At 40.5% G+C, this 19,091-nt stretch overlaps 1 protein-coding gene across 2 annotated transcripts in view; it reads left to right on the top strand.

The window, feature by feature from the left end:
- CFAP20DC (CFAP20 domain containing) overlaps positions 1 to 15,601 on the top strand; it is a 155,985-nt gene extending 140,384 nt beyond the window's left edge. For both annotated transcript variants that reach the window (XM_087923569.1, XM_087923570.1), the window contains exons 14-15: positions 4,313 to 4,404; positions 15,102 to 15,601. In XM_087923569.1, coding sequence (XP_087779695.1) covers positions 4,313 to 4,404; positions 15,102 to 15,208 — 199 coding nt within the window. In that variant the 3' untranslated portion in view covers positions 15,209 to 15,601. The remainder of the gene's footprint in view (positions 1 to 4,312; positions 4,405 to 15,101) is intronic.
- Positions 15,602 to 19,091: the final 3,490 nt, after the last annotated feature.

The following is a 19,091-nucleotide window of genomic DNA, read 5'->3' as shown; positions in this document are numbered from 1 at the left end:
TAAGGTGCTTACACTGGACACACATCAAAGTATGCAGCCTCAGAAGCTATTTTTTGGATTTTGGATTTTGTTTTAAAGAAGGGAAATTTTGCGATAAGTGTATGTAGTTTGATTTTATTATAAGAAAAAACGGAATATATCTTGATTTGGTTTCCGACATCCCAGTTTCAATGTCTATTTCAAAACAATTTGCAGCCATATTGGCCATAAATGGAAGTCACTTTGGATGGTGAGATTGGTGGCATATAAATTTAATAAATAAATATAAATAAATTCTGGCAAAGAGAATTGGCAAGAACCTCCTCCCACCCCACATAATCTATTAAAACAATTCTTAATAATTCTTGAATAGTGTCCCAGCTGAGCTCCCTCCATTCAATTTAACTTAGTACTATTAATCACCTTTCCTCAGTCCTGAGGAAAGGAGAACTCAGCACGAGAAGACTTCCTCTTCCTAACAACTTGAACTTGCTTTCAGATTTATTTCCAATCCGTAGTTTTCTCTCACTGCTAAGCACTCATATTTTTAACAGATTAACAGAGTTGGAAGGGACCTTATAGGTCATCTAATCCAGGGGGCGCCAACCTTTTGGACCTCAGGGACCACCAAACTCATAATTTTAGATCCCAGGGACCACTAACCAGTTCTGTGGGTGTGGCCTAATTTGTAGGTGTGGCTTGGTCATGTGACTGGCTGGGCATGACTTGTATATAAATATTATAAATATTTATATAAATATTGAATTTTTTATAACAAAAGACCAACTTTTACCCAAAATCAGGCAAAGCAGGCAGATTGAGTTGCTCACAGAATAACAGATTCATTCAGAGATCTGTCTATCTGCCATTAGCTAGCTCAGTCTGTCACATAAAATTTGCTAGCAAGCAAACTCAAAAAATGAGCTCACAACACACCATGCATGTAAATATTGAATTTTTTATTTTAAAAAAGAGCAACTTTTACCCAAAATCAGGCAAAGCAGGCAGATTGAGTTGCTCACAGAATCATTCAGTGATCTATCTGCCATCGGCTAGCTCAGTCTCTCAAATTTGCTTGCCGTGAGTCTGCACTGAATTTGCTTGCAAGCAAAACTTCAGTCCTAAGGGAGGTTTGGCTGTGCTGAGCCGAAGATCTAAAGACTAGCTAGAAAGCAAGAAATCCAACCATTTCCTGCTTCCTAACTAATCTAAATCTCCTAGCACAGCACAACAGATGATGGTCGGAAATAGCAATTTATCAGGCAAGTTTACCAGGTAAGGAGGGGAGGGTTCCCCACGGGGTATGTGGGCGGCGCAGCCTTGTGTTTCTGCGCAGCCTGGATTAATTGCTTTTGGGGGGTGCTCTGGGGGTGAGATTTCTCTGCGGCTCACCAAAATTTTCTCACGGCCGACTGGTGGGCCATGGTCTACCAGTTGGCAACCACTGATCTAATCCAACCCCCCCGCCCAAGCAGGAGACCCTACCACCATTTCTGACAAATGGCAGTCCAATCTCTTCTTGAAAGTCTCAAATGATGCCACTCCCACAACTTCCAAGGGCAAGCTGTTCCATTGGTTGATTGTTCTCACTGTCAGAAAGTTTCTCCTTATATCCAGGTTAAATCTCTCCTTGTTCAGTTTCCATCCATTATTCCTTGTCTGGCCTTCAGGTGCTTTAGAAAATATTTGACCCCTTCCCCTCTGTGGTAATCCCTCAAATATTGGAAGACTGCTATCATGTCTCTCCTGGTCCTTCTCTTCACTAGACTAGCCAAGCCCAGTTCCTGTAACTGTTCTTCATATGTTTTAGTCTCCAGTCGCCTAATCATCCTGGTTGCTCTTCTCTGTACTTTTTCTAGAGTTTCAACATCTTTTTATAGTGTGGTGACCAAAACTGGATGCAGCACTCTAGGTGTGGTCTTACTAAGGCTTTATAGAGTAGTATTAGTACCTCACTTGATCTTGATTGTATCCCTCTGTTAATGCAATTTAGGATTGCATTGGCTTTTTGGCTGCTGCTACACACTGCTGGCTCATATTTAGCTGGTTGTCCACTAAGACTCTAAGATCCCTCTCACAGTTACTGCTATTAAGCCTGGTTTCACCGAATCTATATGTGTACTTTCGGTTTTTCTTTAATCCCATTCATGGTGTGGCATTGTGTTATGGGGTGGAACATTATCTCAATCACATTTCTGGCGTTTTTGTGCTTGGAGGCACATCTGGAATCTTGAGAGTTTGTGGACACAAATAGAAATATGAATGGGGGATTGCCTACTCACAAAATGGCAGCTATGGGAGGAATATAAATTGAACTAAAGTATTAATTTATCACAGTAGTGCTGTTTTGGTGCTCCTTCATATTTGATGCTTTTTTGATTGCCTTTGTTTAGATTAGTTATTTTTGTTAGCAGTTTCAGAAAGCACTTGCTTGTGACCCCCATTGTTGTTGTTATTTCATAAAGTATTTCATAAAATAAAGAAATTTGAGAGATGGGAAACATCACTTGATGCTTTTTTTTTCTTTCCAAGGTTGTCAAAAAAAGGCCTGTATATATTTTTATGATTAAGAATCTGATTTTCCTACAGGAAAAGTGGCTGTTTTTTCAAACAGCCACTTTCTTCAAGTTGTCTTTCTAGATGGATCAGGTCAGACACTGTCCCAAAGTGCTGAGAAGATGTTGTAATGCTCTTTTTATTGATGGATTGATCCATTAGGAGGGACCCCTAATTCTTTCCAATGCTACTATCATGTAGTGAACTGGCAATCGTTTTACAGGGAGAGGAGAATGACTTAGGTTTCATTTGATAAAAATGCTTGCAAGCTCTCTCTCCCTGTGCTTTTACAGGTTTTTGTGTTTGTGTGTGTTCCAATCAATCATCGGACATCTTTAGAGAAGGCAGGACTGCCATAGTGTCTTATCTCTTTCTGCTGTAAATACAGGGTCAGGTTTTTAGAATAAAAAGAGTTTGGACTCCACTTATACATCAAAGCTGCTATGTTGCATCTCTAGTGATGTCAAATTGTACCCTTTCCAACGAATGAATTTGATTAAAAGACATCAGCTAGCACAACTCTCCTCTTCTAATATCTAGGAGTAAATGACTACAAGATAAAGATACCTCATACAGTAGAACCTCTGGTCACGAGCATAATTTATGACCTGAATCTAACTTTGGAAAATTGGCACTTACAAAAAAATGCCATGGAAGGGGGAATCAGCCACGAGGGGGTGGGGTGTTAATTTTTTGGTCGGAACCCGATTTGGTCGTGGTCAGAAGTGTTCATGACCAGAGGTTCTACTGTACTTGTGGTTATGTTTTTCTTTATTGGTTGTAAAACAATTCCTTCTTTATTTGCAGTCTTCTCCCAGTGTGTACAAATTTCCGTCTTACTACATAACATTTCTGTGACCTGATTCTTGTTCTTGGCACTTCTGGGTGCAAGAGACCAATGGCATGATGAACTTGCTAGCTTTGCAGTAATAAAATGATCATTTGAATCTGCTCTGTCTTGATGGTTTTCTTGATAAATGGTTTTTTTTATCACAACTTTGGATAGTATTCTTCCAGAAATATCAAGATTTGGATCATCTCAGTTGGATTTCCTCCTTTGACACCTGAACCATTACTGTCACATTTTTCTTCACTATCTATCATTGTACCTTAGTTTCTATCATTCTTCTTTCATCCTTTTCATAATGAGTTAGAAACAAATTATAGAAAACACTTTATAGTGTCGTATGCTTTAGTATCATATTGTAATTCCTTCCATATGACTTGTATGAATTGAGCTGTTGTGTAGACTTTTGACTTTTTATATATCACTCTTTGTGTTCATTTGAATTCCTGCATACACATATGCATAAAGGTCTTAGTTGTTTGCAGATATTTTTAAATATGCCCCGCTAAGAACATTTTTATGGAGTACTCATAAGTCTCATAAATGTGTATTTATGCTTCTCATCCTAAGACACTACCATCCTTCCATACATTGCAACAGGTAATGCAGTGTGTATAATAAAATTTATTGATTATGAAGTATTTCACAGTACAGGATTATAAATTGCTAGTCTGCCAAATATAAAGCAGATTTACAGCGGGCCACCCTTGCCTGCCCATGATGAGAAAGCTTTTATATATAAATATATATAAATTTTGGTAGTACATCATGTTTTTAGACTTATGAAGTTGAAACAAGTTATGAAAAAAGCAGAAGTCATAGAGGAGAAGGAGAGAAGGACCTGTTATGTTGTGCCAACTTGCATTGAATAATTCATAAACTAATCTGTGCTTTCCTCAGAAATATGATGGCTTAAATTGTGTTTTTCAGGGATTGGCTACAAGTCTTCAGCCCTCCTATCATTCCTCCTAGCCAACAGGTGGCAGAATATACCAAAGCTTCAGCAAACATAAGTGCCCAAGGTGAGAATGAGTGGCAAATGAGTGGAAAAATTGCCACTGAATTGAAGTGAGAGCAAAAGGATACTAGAAACTGCAACAAACATGCCATTAACTCTTCCACATACCAGGTAGTATACAAATTGTGGAGTCCTTGATGCTCTCTGAATTTAGCTATTTTTGTGCAGACATTTCATTACTCAGCTAGCTAACATCTTCAGTACTGAAAGGGAGAGGACTTTGCTCTCTGTTTATATATAGGAGTTTATCCTGTTGGTGTTGATAGGTGTGATGTTTTATCTTTGATAGTTCCTTAATAGGACTGTTGTTTACTGCTTGATTGTCTAGTGTTAATCCAGGTATAAATCTCTGCTTGTCTCTGAGTGTTAATTGCTGGCCAGAGAGGTTCTAGCCTTTTTCCCTTTTAACTTTTCTATTATCTCTTTTGAATAAATGTTACATAATTGTTCTTTATTTCTATGTGCCTGTTGTTGGCTGAGTGCCAGGCTTCCCGGAATTCCAGGAATTTTTGGATTTAGCTTGATCTAGGATGCTCAAATTTCCCAGTTGAAACTATGGTTAAACCTGTGCCTGTATTATGACATTAAGGAAATCCCATTCCTTATTGCACAGATGATGTTACCTAGTTGGGTAATGAAACACTTACAGGAAAAAACCTATGCTCAGAGAGCACGAAGGACTTCATAGTTCATCCCTGAGTTACATATCTTGTCCTCTATTAGTATATAATTTGTGCCTTCCCAAATACCTCAGATAATCCTTCTTTTAGCATTCCTACATAGGAATCCACCAATACCACATTGTTCTGTTCTTGCATATTATACCTAATGAGAAAGAAAACTCTACTGTCTGTTTCGTAGAAAAGAATGAAGCAATTCTGCCATGAATGAAATCTTAAATTGTTTGCATTTGCTTAAGAATTCCACTTCTGTTCTCCTTTCTCACCTTTTGCACCCTACAATCCACCAAGGATTCCTATCATTTTCACAGTTCCCTATGAGAGCTTACTGTGTATTTACAAGCAGCAAATATGTGGAGGAAGAACTGTCCGTTAAATCTAATTGTCCGTTAAACCCGATTTATATAATTCCCCAAATTAATGTAATTTACATGCAGTTAATATATTATTTATGAAAAACATGCATGTTTTGTTATTTATGTGAACTGTCCATATTACTTTGCCATAAAACAGACTCTTCCATATTTGGAGGACAAAGTTTGAAGTCAGTTTTTTCCATTAAATCAGATATTTGCTGAAAGGACTCCATAAAATCAAGATTTGACTGTACTTTAGTTATTGTAGGAGTGAAGGAAATTTAATAATGGATTCCTTAACACAGATCATGCCATGTAAAACGGAGTTTTTTCAGAAAGATGTAAATATACAATATGGTATAACAGCAGAATAACTTTCAAGATCAGGCATTACTTTTGTACATAATGTTACAGATGCTAAACATGCCACTTTAATTATCATTGTAATTTTGTATTCAAACACCTAGTAAATAATTATTTCAAATGCGGAACTGAGAAAACCTTTAATATTAATTTAATGAAAATTCCATTTTCTCTGAAGCTCTGCTGCAGTTCTCAGAAATCTTAAAAGCCAAGAAAATTGCATGGAAGATTCTATTCAACTATTCCATATTAAAAAGTGATTTGCAGTTCTATCCAGAGACGTTTCCTGAATTTATTAATTGATTAGAATTCTGCTCTGCCATAGTTTTAAAATGACTCTTGGTGGCTTCCATATTGTATAGTTGTTCTTTTTTTAAAAAAAAATGCCAGCACTACAAGTTAGTATCATAAAACCTGAGAAAAAAACAATAACAACAAATGAAAAAATAAAAATAAAGGCATACAAGAAATAAATCAGCAGGAATTTCTGACAGCCAACTGACTTTCTTCCACCCTGAATAATGCAGCAGAGATACAACAACTTACTACTGCAATTGGAGCCCAAAATTTCTGGAGCTAAGCAAGAAAGTTGTTAAATGAATTATGCCTCATTTTATGACATGTTTGCCATCATTGTTAAGCAAATCACTGCAGTTGTTAAGTGAAACACCTGGATTCCACACACACACACTTGAATTTGTGTGCCGGAAGCCAGCTGGGAAGGTTACAAATAGTGATCGTATGATATGATTTTTGACACTGCAACTGTCATAAACACATGCTAGTTGCCAAGTGCCCGAATTTTGATCATGTGACTGTGGAGATGCTACAATGGTTGTAAGCAGGGGTGGGCTGCTACTGGTTCTCCCCAGTTCAGACGAACCTGTAGCTAACAGATAGCTAATGTTATGGCTGGTTCAGTGAACTGGCAAATCCCACCTCTGGCTGGCCCCGTCCACCCCGTCCCTTCCAGGAATCTCCATACGGCCCATTTTGGATCCCAGGTAAGTTCAGGGCTCGCATGGAGGCTTGGGGAAGGTAAAAAACAGGCCTCCCAGAGGCTCTGGGTGACCAGAAACGGACCTCCAGAGCTCGGGAAAGCCATTTTCCCCCTCCCGGAGGCTTGAGGAAAGCCTCCAGAGCCCGGGGAGGGTGAAAAATGGGCCTCCTGGAAGTTCAGGAAGGCCAGAAACGAGCCTGTTTTGGCCTCTAGAGGGCCTTCGGAGCCCAGGGAGGGCAAAAATGCCCCCCCACTGTGGTACAGGAGGCCGACTAGACTACATCCACCATGGCCACACCCACCCAGCAACCAGGCAGAACTGATTGCTAAATTTTTTGAAGCCACCGCTGGTCATAAGTGTGAAAAACAGTCATAAGCCTGAAAAGTGCCATTGTAACTTGGAACGGTCACTAAACAAATGGTTGTAACTCAAGGACTACTTGTATATATATGAGGGGTAGGGAGCAAAGAGCAGATTTTTTTTTATATGAAATGTTGTGATCTTTTAGTCCAAAGCAATCCTGTGTCTCCTAACAAAATCACATTTTTATTTGGACCAATAATGGGGATTGTAGCCATAGGAGAAACAGTGCTTCAAACAACAGTTGCTACTTGAAAGTGTGTAACATCCTGAATCACAAAAAGACAAGTTTGAAAATAACAAAATCAGTCATAAAAACCCATGATTATTTACTACTGGACAGAATATCCCTGTCGATTTTTATATGCTACTCTAATGAAATCCTAAAACAACCAGTTTTGTTTATTGCTAGTAAAAGAATTCTGTGGTATCTTTTATTTGAGACATAATTCATTGTGAATATACAAAAGGCCTAGGTTTTTTTCTCTCTCTCTCTTTTATAGCTTCTTGACTGTTTGTGAAGTATTTGTTTTTTTCCTCAATAGATCTTTTAGGCCTTGAAGGAATGCAGTCATGGGAGAAGGAATGAATAACGTTCTTTTTAAAAACCAATCCCCTTTTCAAATATGTGTCATGTTCTTTTAGTTTTATTTCATACCAAGGAGCCGTCTTTCTCAAACAGAATCCCAAATCCAGATAGTCAGGTTTATTCCCAAAGCAAAGGCCACTTTAATACTTCTGAGCTTGCATGAATGGAACAAGTAGTGATTTCTTTATCCTGCCATTTGCTCTTGTAATGCAGTAGCCAAATGCAACCTAGCTTTGTAAGATAATTTTGTTTTATTCCTTAGGCTGCAGTTCCCTCAATCCTTTCCTGAATGTATGTTGAATTAGAATTCTCTGTATCAAATGGCATTGTTAGATGGTTGGTACCATTTTCTGATTCAGTGTTTCCTAACACCCAGTGACGATGACTTGATTCTGTAAATCCTTTGCACCAGTGGTGGGATTCAAATTTTTTTACTACCGGTTCTATGGGCGTGACTTGGTGGGCATGGCAGAGGAAGGATACTGTAAAATCTCCAGTCAGAGGGGGTATTTGCCGGTTCTCCAAACTACTCAAAATTTCTGCTACCGGTTCTCCAGAACTGGTCAGAACCTGCTGAATACCACCTCTGCTTTGCACCCTTTCAATTATTCCCCCAAGCAAAAGTAAAGGTAGTCTGTCAGTTGCCTTTATTATGCAGTGTAACACAACGGTGGCTTAGTGGATACATGCTGGATTGCCTTTAGTTTAATAGATGATAGATTTTTCAGTTTTTTCAGACACTGATCAACATGTGATGGAAAGTAGCCTTGGATCAACTCCCATACTTCAGTAATATGCATTAGGGGAGTGTGAGAGGAGGAGTTCTCCTGTCTCTGAAAAGTCAGTTTTATTTGTTGTCATCTACTTACAAGGAGAAGGAGCATGATGATGACAACTTGGCCCCTAATATCATCCAATTATCAAAGCAATAAAATGAGGTATAATTTGTGTTACAGAGAGTTTAGCATTCAGACATCCAATTTAAAAAAAAGTAAAATATTTATTTAGCAATTAGAATTTACATGCAAACCCCAGAACAATCACATCAGTTTGGGCTTTCAAAAGGCGTTTCAGATTGATACTTGTGATAATTGATAATTGTGACAAATGCTCCATTTTTCTCTAATCAATAAATTAAAATAAGCCCCCCCCCCAAAAAAAAAAATTGAGAAAAGAAGATGGCTCTTAATGTACCACGGCTGGCAATGAAGTATCTCCAGATGGCTGGAATTATAGTTCTAATAATCTCTTGCCATTGGCCATATGACTGGGGCAGATTAGAACTGATGTTCACAGCATCTGGAGAATATTAGATCACTTGCCTTTCTTATATAGCGTTTTAATGCGCAAAGTTCCCTAACAACACTCCCATAATAAGACATTTCTCTTTAAGTAACAAAGCTCTGTTAATGAGTTAATCATAAAGAAGAAAGTGTTCTAGCACTCTCCCAAAGTCATATAGGCCCAAGCCAGGGATGGGATCCAACCAGTATAACTACCAGTTCTGTCGCTCTGCGTCGCACGCACGCAAGTCACGCGAGTCTTGCAAGTGCAATTTACGACCTGCTGAGCTGCCCGGACAGGTGAGCAGCGCTGCATGCAAGTGCACAGCGGTTGGAAAAGCCCTTTTTTCCTGCTTTTTCAACTGCAGCTGTGTCGCACAAAGCAGCTGCAGTTGAAAACACAGGAAATAAAGGTCAGGTAAGAGCCCGGGTGGGCCAAAACAGCAACAAACATAGAACCGGTTCTATGTATGCTCTCTGTTTGCTGCTCTACAGATCAACCGGTTCTACAGAAGTGGACAGAACCAGTAGGATCCCACCCCTGGCCCAAGCTATAGGCATTAAGTAACCCCATCATCAGCACTTTCTATCTCACAGAGAAATAAATTGGTAGTTAGAATAGCCATACCCAGGTGTGGGATTCAGCCGGTATGGACTGGTTCAGGTGAACCAATAGTTCCCGCGATGAGTTAGCCCCCGCCTATCCACCCCTCTGCTAGTCTGTCCTATATTTCCTTTGTTTGAAGCTCAGCTGATAGGCGCGGCAGAGCGGATTGCCGTGCCTCAGCTGTTTTACTCACCAGGGCTGCAGTAGAAGGTAAGTTTTAGAGCTGTTTTCAAATGCACCCCGCGCGTGCGCAGCATCACCAAACCGGTTGTTACCTGGTTGAATCCCACCCCTGGCCATACCCCAAATAATAATGTTTTGGAGCCAATCAAGCTTGAGCTGCCTTGCTATAATAGAATAAAGGAGTTGGAAGGAACCTTGGAGGTCTTCTAGTCAAACTCAGGCAGGGAGACCCTATACTATTTCAGACAAATGGCTGTCTGATCTCTTCTTAAAAACTTATAGACATCTATATGGACCACCTATAGCCCCCAAATATCTTACAAGTCTCCTTTGAGCAGCTTTATGCATTTAATGTTCCCAAGCAGGTGGCTAGTTTTTGCTGCAAAAAGTGCAGTGATCTAAGAACCTCATCAATCCTCCTCTTCACTCGTAGAGCTTGGCTCACAGAGCCACTTGACACAAAATGCATGGGCTTAAATCTGTATTAGTTCTGGTTGCATGGGTTGTACAAAAAACAATGAGATGAGCAGAAAAGTTATGGTCACCTGCCACTTTGCAATGCCTTCTTAGAGTCTTTATGTCCCAAGGATATACTGCGTGTGGAGTGTCTTTTGGCAGTTCAGCCACTGAAATTGTTTCAATATCCTTTTTAAAAAATGGAGATAGTATGAAAGATATGTTATGAAACAAAGCATAGCCCCTAAAAGGACCAGAGGGAAGGAACAATGGAGTGTTTAGTGTAGGGTTATCTATGCACCATCTGCATTCTTCATCTAACATCACCCAGAGCTTTTAGGTTCCCAGCTAATAATACATTTCATACATTGTAAAACCCATTGCTGTTAGCCTAACAAGCCATTTCTCTGAAGAAGCTTAGCGTACAATATTGTTACTGTGTATTTGCCAAAAAGAAAGGATGAAATGTAGAAAACTGTTCACATGCAATTGTGAATCATGGCTTGGTATCATTCACATTATTTTTAGCTTTTATAAAAAGACTCTTGTCAAGTAAGCTCATAGCTCTTTGCCATCGCTTTAACAAATTTTTTCCATTAGAAAATGCCGAGAACCACTAGATACAAAGTGAGTGAAGAATTTCTTAGTCACGTTTGTCTATGTGCCTTGATGATGCAACCCAGAATAGATGTTAGAGCAGAGTGGTGAAAACATTATCACCCACCATATACTCTGTGTGTGTGTGTGTGTGTGTGTGTGTGTGTTTGTGTGTGTGTGTGTGTACCTCGCATTTATTTACTCTTGATATTTGAATCAGTGCTAGGGATTAGAATTCAGCAGGGAGCCCTTGCTAGACAATATGCTGTTGAATGCGAGCAGAGTACAGAAAGAGTATTGAGTAATTTAATAGCAAAGCAACACAAGTTTTTAAAAAGATTGCGGATGTCCTTGAAAAGTATAGATAGGTCCACCAAAAGTCTTTAACCATGATAGCTTAATGAAATCACCACCTGCAATATCAATATACTAGCGAACACCCCACTAATGGGGATAAAAGAATGCAAGAGGGTTGTCACCTTGTAAATTTTTGGAAACATCTGGCTGGCTGCAGATGGGAACTGAATAATGGAACGGATAGATCTTGTCCAAGAATGAAGGCTTGTCATCTTCTCTACTAAGGCTCTTTTTCTTCCCTTTTTTATTCACTTTCTGTTCATCCAGTGGGTAACATTGCCACATTGCTGCTCTCATTTTAATATTTTTATAACTACACATGGATGTTTTGGGACACTGTATATATATAAATATTGCAGTGAAGAGAACAGTGAAGAAATGGGACTAAAAATTAAATATAAATAGCAATAGCTTAGACTTACATACTGCTTCACAGTGTTTTAAGCCTTCTCTAAGCAGTTTACAGAGTATACCTATTGCCCCCAACAATCTGGATCCTCATTTTACCCAGCTCGGAAAGATAGAAGGCTGAGTCAACCTTGAGCCTAGTGAGATTTGAGTTGCCAAACTGCTGGCAGCCGTCAGTCAGCAGAAATAAGCCTGCAGAACTGCACTCTAACCACTGCGCTTAAAGTAGACCAAACTCATTACAAAAGGTAGAAGAAACCATCTTAGAATTGACGATGAAGATATTGAACTTCTGCCTTTTAGGATCCTCTAACGACAGTAAAGGAACAAACAGTCAAAACAATACGCCACAGACTAACACTCAGTAAAGCAGCCATGAAGACCTTGGAAAATGCCATGATGTACCTCTACCTACAGAGATCCGAATCATGCAAACCATGGTGTTCCTGTGACGCTCTGTGGCAGGGATGAGCAATTAAGGAGCCATATGAGAAATTGGGACTGTTGTGGAATGGCACCGCTGCTGCCCCACCCCCAATGCTACTGCCACCCTGCTCCCAACACTGCTGTTGCATACCCTCCACCCAAAATGCCTTGCCCTCTCTGCCGACGCTTCACTGACCTCCCACTACTGCTGCCCTACCCCGACACTGCCAACATCCTGCACACACACCCTCCCTGTTACCAGCACAGCAGGCAGGACTGGGACTGCCCATAAACCAAATGTGTCCCAAGAACGGTAAAATGTGTCCCAAGGACTGTAAAATGCCCTGGTCTCCTCTATGAACATGAAAGTTGGATTTTTAAACAAGCAGATTAAGGACATTATTGATTCCCTTGAACTTTGTCATTGGAGAAGACTCCTGAAGGCGCTGTGGACAGCCAAGAAAACCAATCAATGGATGATTGAACAAATCAATCCAGTGTTCTCATCTGAGGCGCAAATGGCCGGGCTCTAAGTATCCTACTTTGGACACATCATATAAAGATCCGGCTGTTTGGAAAAGGCTCTAATTTTGGGGAAGTGTCAACCATCCCGTTGGTCAATGCAACAAAAGAAACTCCTGGGGCATTATTTTACAAAGAGTATAACTTTACTGATAATTCCACATAGGCCCAGAAGTAGCAAAGCCAGTTCTTAAGTTTTTGCGCAAAAACAGGCATAGGTAAAATCCAATTTTCCCCCTGGACCTGCCCACAATTCATTGTCCACAAATCAATTGTATTCATTTTGTTTTGGGAACATTCTGAGCAGCCCAGAGTGTTCCCAGTGTTTGACCTGATTTTTCGTCCCGGGCTGCATCAGCTCATTCCTTCCCAAGCCTCCCTTGCATTCTAATACTTTCCCTCCCCCCGCACTCCCTGTTTCTGTTGTCTGGTTGTGAACAGGAGCACGTGGCGAGTCAGCCATGATAGAAAGATGGAAGGAAAGAAAAAAAGAGGACAACAATCAGTAGCCAAATGGACAGACTCGGTTCCAATGGCTAAGAACAGGCTCATTATGGAGAATTATGTGGTCACTGGGAATTGAAAATGACTTAATGGCAGTGGTGGGATTCAGTTGGTTCGCACTGGTTCAACTGATCCAGTTGTTAAATTGCACACACACATACACACACACACAGCTATCAAAGTGTGCTTCAGGAATGGCCAGCACGAAAGAAAGAGAAGGCCGCTTTCCCTTTTCTCCCTGCTCCTCCTCCTTCCCTCATGCCAGCTGCTCCATTTCCCATTTTTCCATTGCAGCACAGCACCCAGGATCCACTTTGATAGCAGGTGGGTTGGTAATTTAACATCCAGTTTGCCCAGGGTCAGGTTGGTCATTGCGGAGCTGGAAGACGGGGATGGGCCACACCTCCCGTGATGTCCAACCTGACCCTGGGGGAACCAGTTGTTAAATTATTTGAATCCCACCACCGCTTAATGCCACATAGTCAATATATACAAATATGATGGTGCTCCAATATGCATACACAGTTCACATAGCAAAGCAACCTCTGTGCTGGAGTTCTACACATGTTGTAGTATCCAATTTTATGCTCCCAGTTTTAATCCCCAGCCCACCTTTCAATTGCTTCCCTTTGACTGTTGTTGATGGTCAAGAAGAGCAGATGGAGGATGATAGTGCTCCAAAGCCTGATCGGCCAATAAAAATTGGATGATGGGTTTTTGGACAATTCCACTTATAATGTTGCTCTTCTTCCTTGTACATTTGGAGGAGGCATGATTTTCCAATTTATGAGGTATCGGAAAAATGCTTACATTAGTCTTTATCGCCTATTTATGCTTAGAATTGTTCATTACTTTATAGACTTTTCAGCTCTGGAAACCATCTCAAACTTTCAAGATTAATTGGGGTTTAAAATCCAATCCAAATAAATTAAACCAGGAACTAGTCTACAGTTCAAACTCTCTGATATAAAAAATACCTGACAGCATTGGTTTATCTTAGTTTTTTAAGGGATTTTTTTTTTGAAGTTGTCTTTTTAAGTAAAGAAAGTATAGATATGAGGAACGGCAGAACAAAAAGGCAGTGCTCTTTTACCAAATGGCACCACCGTTTAGAAGAGTTTGGCTTAGTGAGTCCCAGATAGAAATAAGGAGACCATGAGTCCTAGTCCCGCCCTAGGCACAGAAGCCAGCTGGGTGACTTTGTGCCAGTCACTCTTTCTCGGCCCAATTCACCTCAGATGGCTATCTAATCTTTGTTTAAACTCTTCCAATGAAGCGAAACATACTGTTTCATGAAGAATAATTCCACTGGCTGACATTTCTTGTAGTGAAGAAATCTCTTCTAATATTTCAATTTCCTAGGAGCTTGCTTGTAAGTTTCCCAGAGCATCTGCTCTGACCCTTCTAAGAGAAAAACTCCTGCATTCAATAGACCTTTGGAATAGAGTACAGGCAGTCCTCGACTTAAAGCCATCATGGAGCCTGTCATCAAGCCAATGCCACGGTCATTAAGCACACATGTAGTTCGCTGTGGGCTGGTTTTGCTGAAAAGCAGAAGTAAATGCCAGTTTTGAAGCAAAACTGTCATAAAATGCAATCGCATGACCATTGGACACTGCCAACAGCCATAAATACCAGGCAGTTCCCAAGTGCCCAACATTCAGGCACATGACTTTGAATAGGGCAGCCATCGGAACTTCAGACCCAAGTTGTAAATAGGGACGGACAGGGAGGTCCATCGTAACTTTGAATGTTTGTTAAGCAACCAATCATAAGTCAAAGACAACCTGTACAGCTGTGAGTCATTTCCTACAGCATATTGTCTCACTTTAAAACATTCTAGTTGGGTTTCCCCCTTCTTCCTTCCTTCCTTTCCTTCCTTCCTTCCCTCCCTCCCTCCCTGACTCCTTCTTTCGTTTCTTTCCTTCCTTCCTTTCTTTTTCTTTCTTTCTTGTTGCAGATAAAGCAAATCTTTCATATATCATCTGTTGTTTTGCCTTTCCCTTTAGGTGAAGGCAAAGGGAAGGAAGAAGATGAAGTTCTGACTCTCTTGTATGACCCATGCCTAAACTGCTACTTTGATCCCGAGACTGGAAAATATTACGAGTTGGCATAGATATGTGAAGAGATACGGAGCGCCACAAAGAACGCAAACTTTGGCAGCGCTTGAGAGCCTTGGCAAATCCTATTCTCCCTGCTCCAAAGGCAAACAGAGAAACACGTGAAAGGACCATTTAATACTTTGGTCTCTTCTTTCCATTTCTGCTATTTTTATCAGTGCATAGAAAGCTTTTTCTGACTTTCACACCTGTTTAGTTTGTTCCTATTATTTGCAATATGAAAGATTCCTTACATGTGAACTGAATTACACCAAATCAAAGATATGTCCTGGATTTAATCTGTGAATGCTTGCATAATTTTTTTTTCACCTAGTCCTTTTTTTTATCCCCATTCATTTAAAGAAATATATTGCATCTTTCTACTTTAAAAATACAGTGTTCAAAAAGAAGTACCTCAATCAATTGTCGTTTCTTTTTTCTTCCTGCTATTTGTTAAAACATTCTTTTAAAAAAAATAAGGGGATAATAAACACCTTAGAGCAGTGGTTCCCAACCTTTTTTTCGCCCCGCACCCCTAAAGAAATTTCACTCGAACCTCGCACCCCCTAAAATAAATAATAAATAAAAATGCCAACATATAGCCAATATCCTATTATTTGCCTGGACTTTTCTCTCACCCCCTGGAGCACCCCAGGTTGGGAACCCCTGCCTTAGAGGATAATGTCAAGATTCAAGGGAATTTTGACAAAATAGAACAATAGGGAGAATACAGGACAATGAATTTCAACAGAAACAAATATAGTGTCCTGCATTTGAGTAGGAAAAGTCAAAACTATGAGTACTAGTAACCCTTGATGTAAGACGAGTCACTTACCAACCATTCAGACAGTGGTGTATTAACTATTAAGCAGACTAAACACGTGCTTAGGGCACCAGGCCCAAAGAGGACACCACAAAGTTGAGAATATGGCTTCGTTTGTACAGTATATACAAAGGAGAAGGGCACCAAGATTTGTCAGTGCTTAGGGCACCAGTGAGCCTTAATCTGCCACTGCATTCAGAGCTACAATGGGGCTATTTACAACCCAGATTCAAAATTTCAACAGCCAAGCCTCCCTCCGCTCCCTCGGTGTTTGCAGTCACATGACCACAATTATGGCATTGATTTCCAGAAACCAGTTTACTTTCATTTTTCTGGCAAAAAAATGCACATGTGCAGATAATTGAATCACTTAACCATATTGGTGAGTCACTTAACAGCTGCCATAAAAAGATTGTAAAATCGATCAAGGTGACCTACTTAATAATCGACACAACTTATGACTGTAATTCCAGTCTCAAATATGGTCATAAGTGGTAGACTGCCTGCATATAACACTAAGGGAACCTATTAGGTGATTTGGGTGTTTTAGTGGATGCCAAGTTGGAATGAGTCAGCAGAGAGATGCAACCGCAAAACAAAAACAAATGTAGTCTTAGGTTGCTTCAAGAGAAGTATAGTGTCAGGATCAAGAGAAGTCATTCTTGTTCCTTTCTCTTGTGTTTTGGCTAATTCACACCCAGAATACCGTATTCAGGTCTGTGTGCAGCACTTTAGGAAAGGTAATGACAACTAAGAGCATGTTCAGAAGAGATAAAAGGCCTTGGGGGCAAAAAGTTTCATGTGGAATGGTTGGAGTGTAGATATATTTAGCCTGGGAAGGAAAAAACATTGGGAGGGGGACATAATGGTTGCCTTCAAGCATCTGAATGGCTATTGTGTAGAAGAGAGACCAGATCTTTTAGACTTAAAGTCCATGGAGATTCTCAGTCATCTCCCAGGTCATGATTGTCCAAAGGTGTTTTTTCAGGAGGCAACTGGACTTTTCTTGTTTTTCTTTGAAGACATTTCACTTCTTCTTGTGACTGGAAGGATTGACCCTGCTGGGAGTTTTGACTCTGATGCTTCTGAAGATGGAAGGTTTGAGCCTGCTGTGAATGTGGAGCCTGAATTATCAGAGGACACAGATGTGAGCCAGGAGGATGAGAGATTGTCGGAGAGACAATCCTCTCCAGAACCTTCGACTTCGTACATGACAGCAGCTGATCCACAAAATGAGCCAGAGGTTTCTAGCGAGGAGGAAACTGACAGATGTTGGCTTGACGCTAGAACTAGGAGAAGATTGAAATGTCAATCACAATCTGAAGGGAGGCGTCAAGCCAGACATTGATTAGAGAGACTGACACGCCCATACAGGGGATTTAAGGAGGCGTGCTGACTCTCAATCTTTGCTTGGAGCAAAGCGAAAAGTGAGTAGTGCTTTGTGGATTCGAAAGGATACGTTTGAAGCGGCGGTTGTGATTTATGAACAATTCTGAGTTGCCAGACAGATTCCGGGAAGACTGCCAAGGACTGGAAAACAGTACTGTTAACTCTTTAAAGTCTGGTTTTGTTCTTCTTTGAATATTTTGAACTCTGGAACTTTGTATTCTCACCTGTGGATACAGGTGAGACATAACAACTTCTCATCAAAGAAGCTTCTTCAGCTCTGACTGGATGGTGGGGAATGGAAGCTTTTTGGATGAGAAGCGAAATGTCTTCAAAGAAGCACCTTTGGGACAACCATGACCTGGATGACTGAGAATCTCTGTAGACTTTTAGCTATGCACATTGGGATGAACACCCTTCAAATGATATGGGAGTATGAACGGATTTCCAGAGAATAAATTGTAGACTACAGGAAGATTTGCACTACTCAGGTGATCCTGAGGACATAGATAAACCTCCAAGTACCTCAACGACTCTCTAAAAGGATGCAAATGACCAGCTGTCTACAAGGAATCTAAATCCTTCCATTCCCTACCATCCTGTCAGAGCTGAAGAAGCTTCTTGGATCAGAAGCGAAATGTCTTCAAAGAAAAAACAAGAAAAGTCTAGTTGCCTCCTGAAAGAGCATTTTTGGGATGTCTTTTAGACTTCAAAAGACAGGGCAAGAAAGAACAGGTTTTAATTATTTTTAAAAAGTGAATTTTGATTGAACATCTGGAAAGTTTTTCTAAGGGAAGATCTGTTCAATAGGACAGATTGCTTCTGGGTGTAGTAGATACTCTCTGGGAATACTGTTGTAGTGGATTGCTGTACATGCTTAATTTATCTCTTTTTTTTTTTTAGTTTCTAGTCAGTGTGGAGTCCTGGTGACTACTGGACTAGGCAAGCTTGCAGTTTTCTTGGCAAGATTTTCAGGAGCTGTTTGCCATTGCCTTTTTCCTGGGGTTGAGACAGTGGTGGTATGCTATCGGTTCGGCCTGGTTAGGCTGAACTGGTAGTAAAAATAGCCTCTTGACTATCAGCTGAGAGGAGGAGAAAAAGCCTCCCGCCATCAGCTGAGAGGAGAAAGAAGAGAAAAGCACAGGATCGGCCCTCCCAACCTCCCCTGCACTTTTCTTTATCCTCTCAGCTGATTCGGTACTACAGGCCTCCTCTTGTGTGTGGAAAGCTGCACACGCGCATTAGGTGCACGCGCAGGATCACCAAACCGGTGATGGAACAGGTGGGATCCCACTGCTGGGCTGAGAGAGACTAAGGCAGGACAAGAAACCATGGTCATCTGGTTTCTAGCCTGATGCCTGATACCAGGCTGGCTTTCCCACATGCAAACTAGAGACAGAAAATTATACACTATCCAGTCCTATTTGTTAAAGCCATAAGAGATTAATTTCTCCAAAAGATGCCATGTTGAGATGAAAGATAGAAAATGGTACTAAAAGTGAAAAGATGTGCTAAACCCTTTCTCTGATCACCCTCACAACCCAAGGGCATAATCTGAGGTCCCAAGCCACGTGCAGCCCTCGATTTCCTCGGATGTGACTCCTGAGATCTCAAACAATGGTGATTTTTAATGTTATAGAAATTATGAAATACATAATTGCAGAATAATCTCATTATATGATTGTGATTTT

The sequence above is a fragment of the Pseudonaja textilis genome, chromosome 2 (assembly GCF_049901715.1).
Source record: "Pseudonaja textilis isolate UNSWEBS1 chromosome 2, rPseTex1.2, whole genome shotgun sequence".
NCBI lineage: Eukaryota > Metazoa > Chordata > Lepidosauria > Squamata > Elapidae > Pseudonaja > Pseudonaja textilis.
Note: the sequence above shows the minus strand (reverse complement) of the source record. Positions and strands in the feature narration are given on the sequence as shown.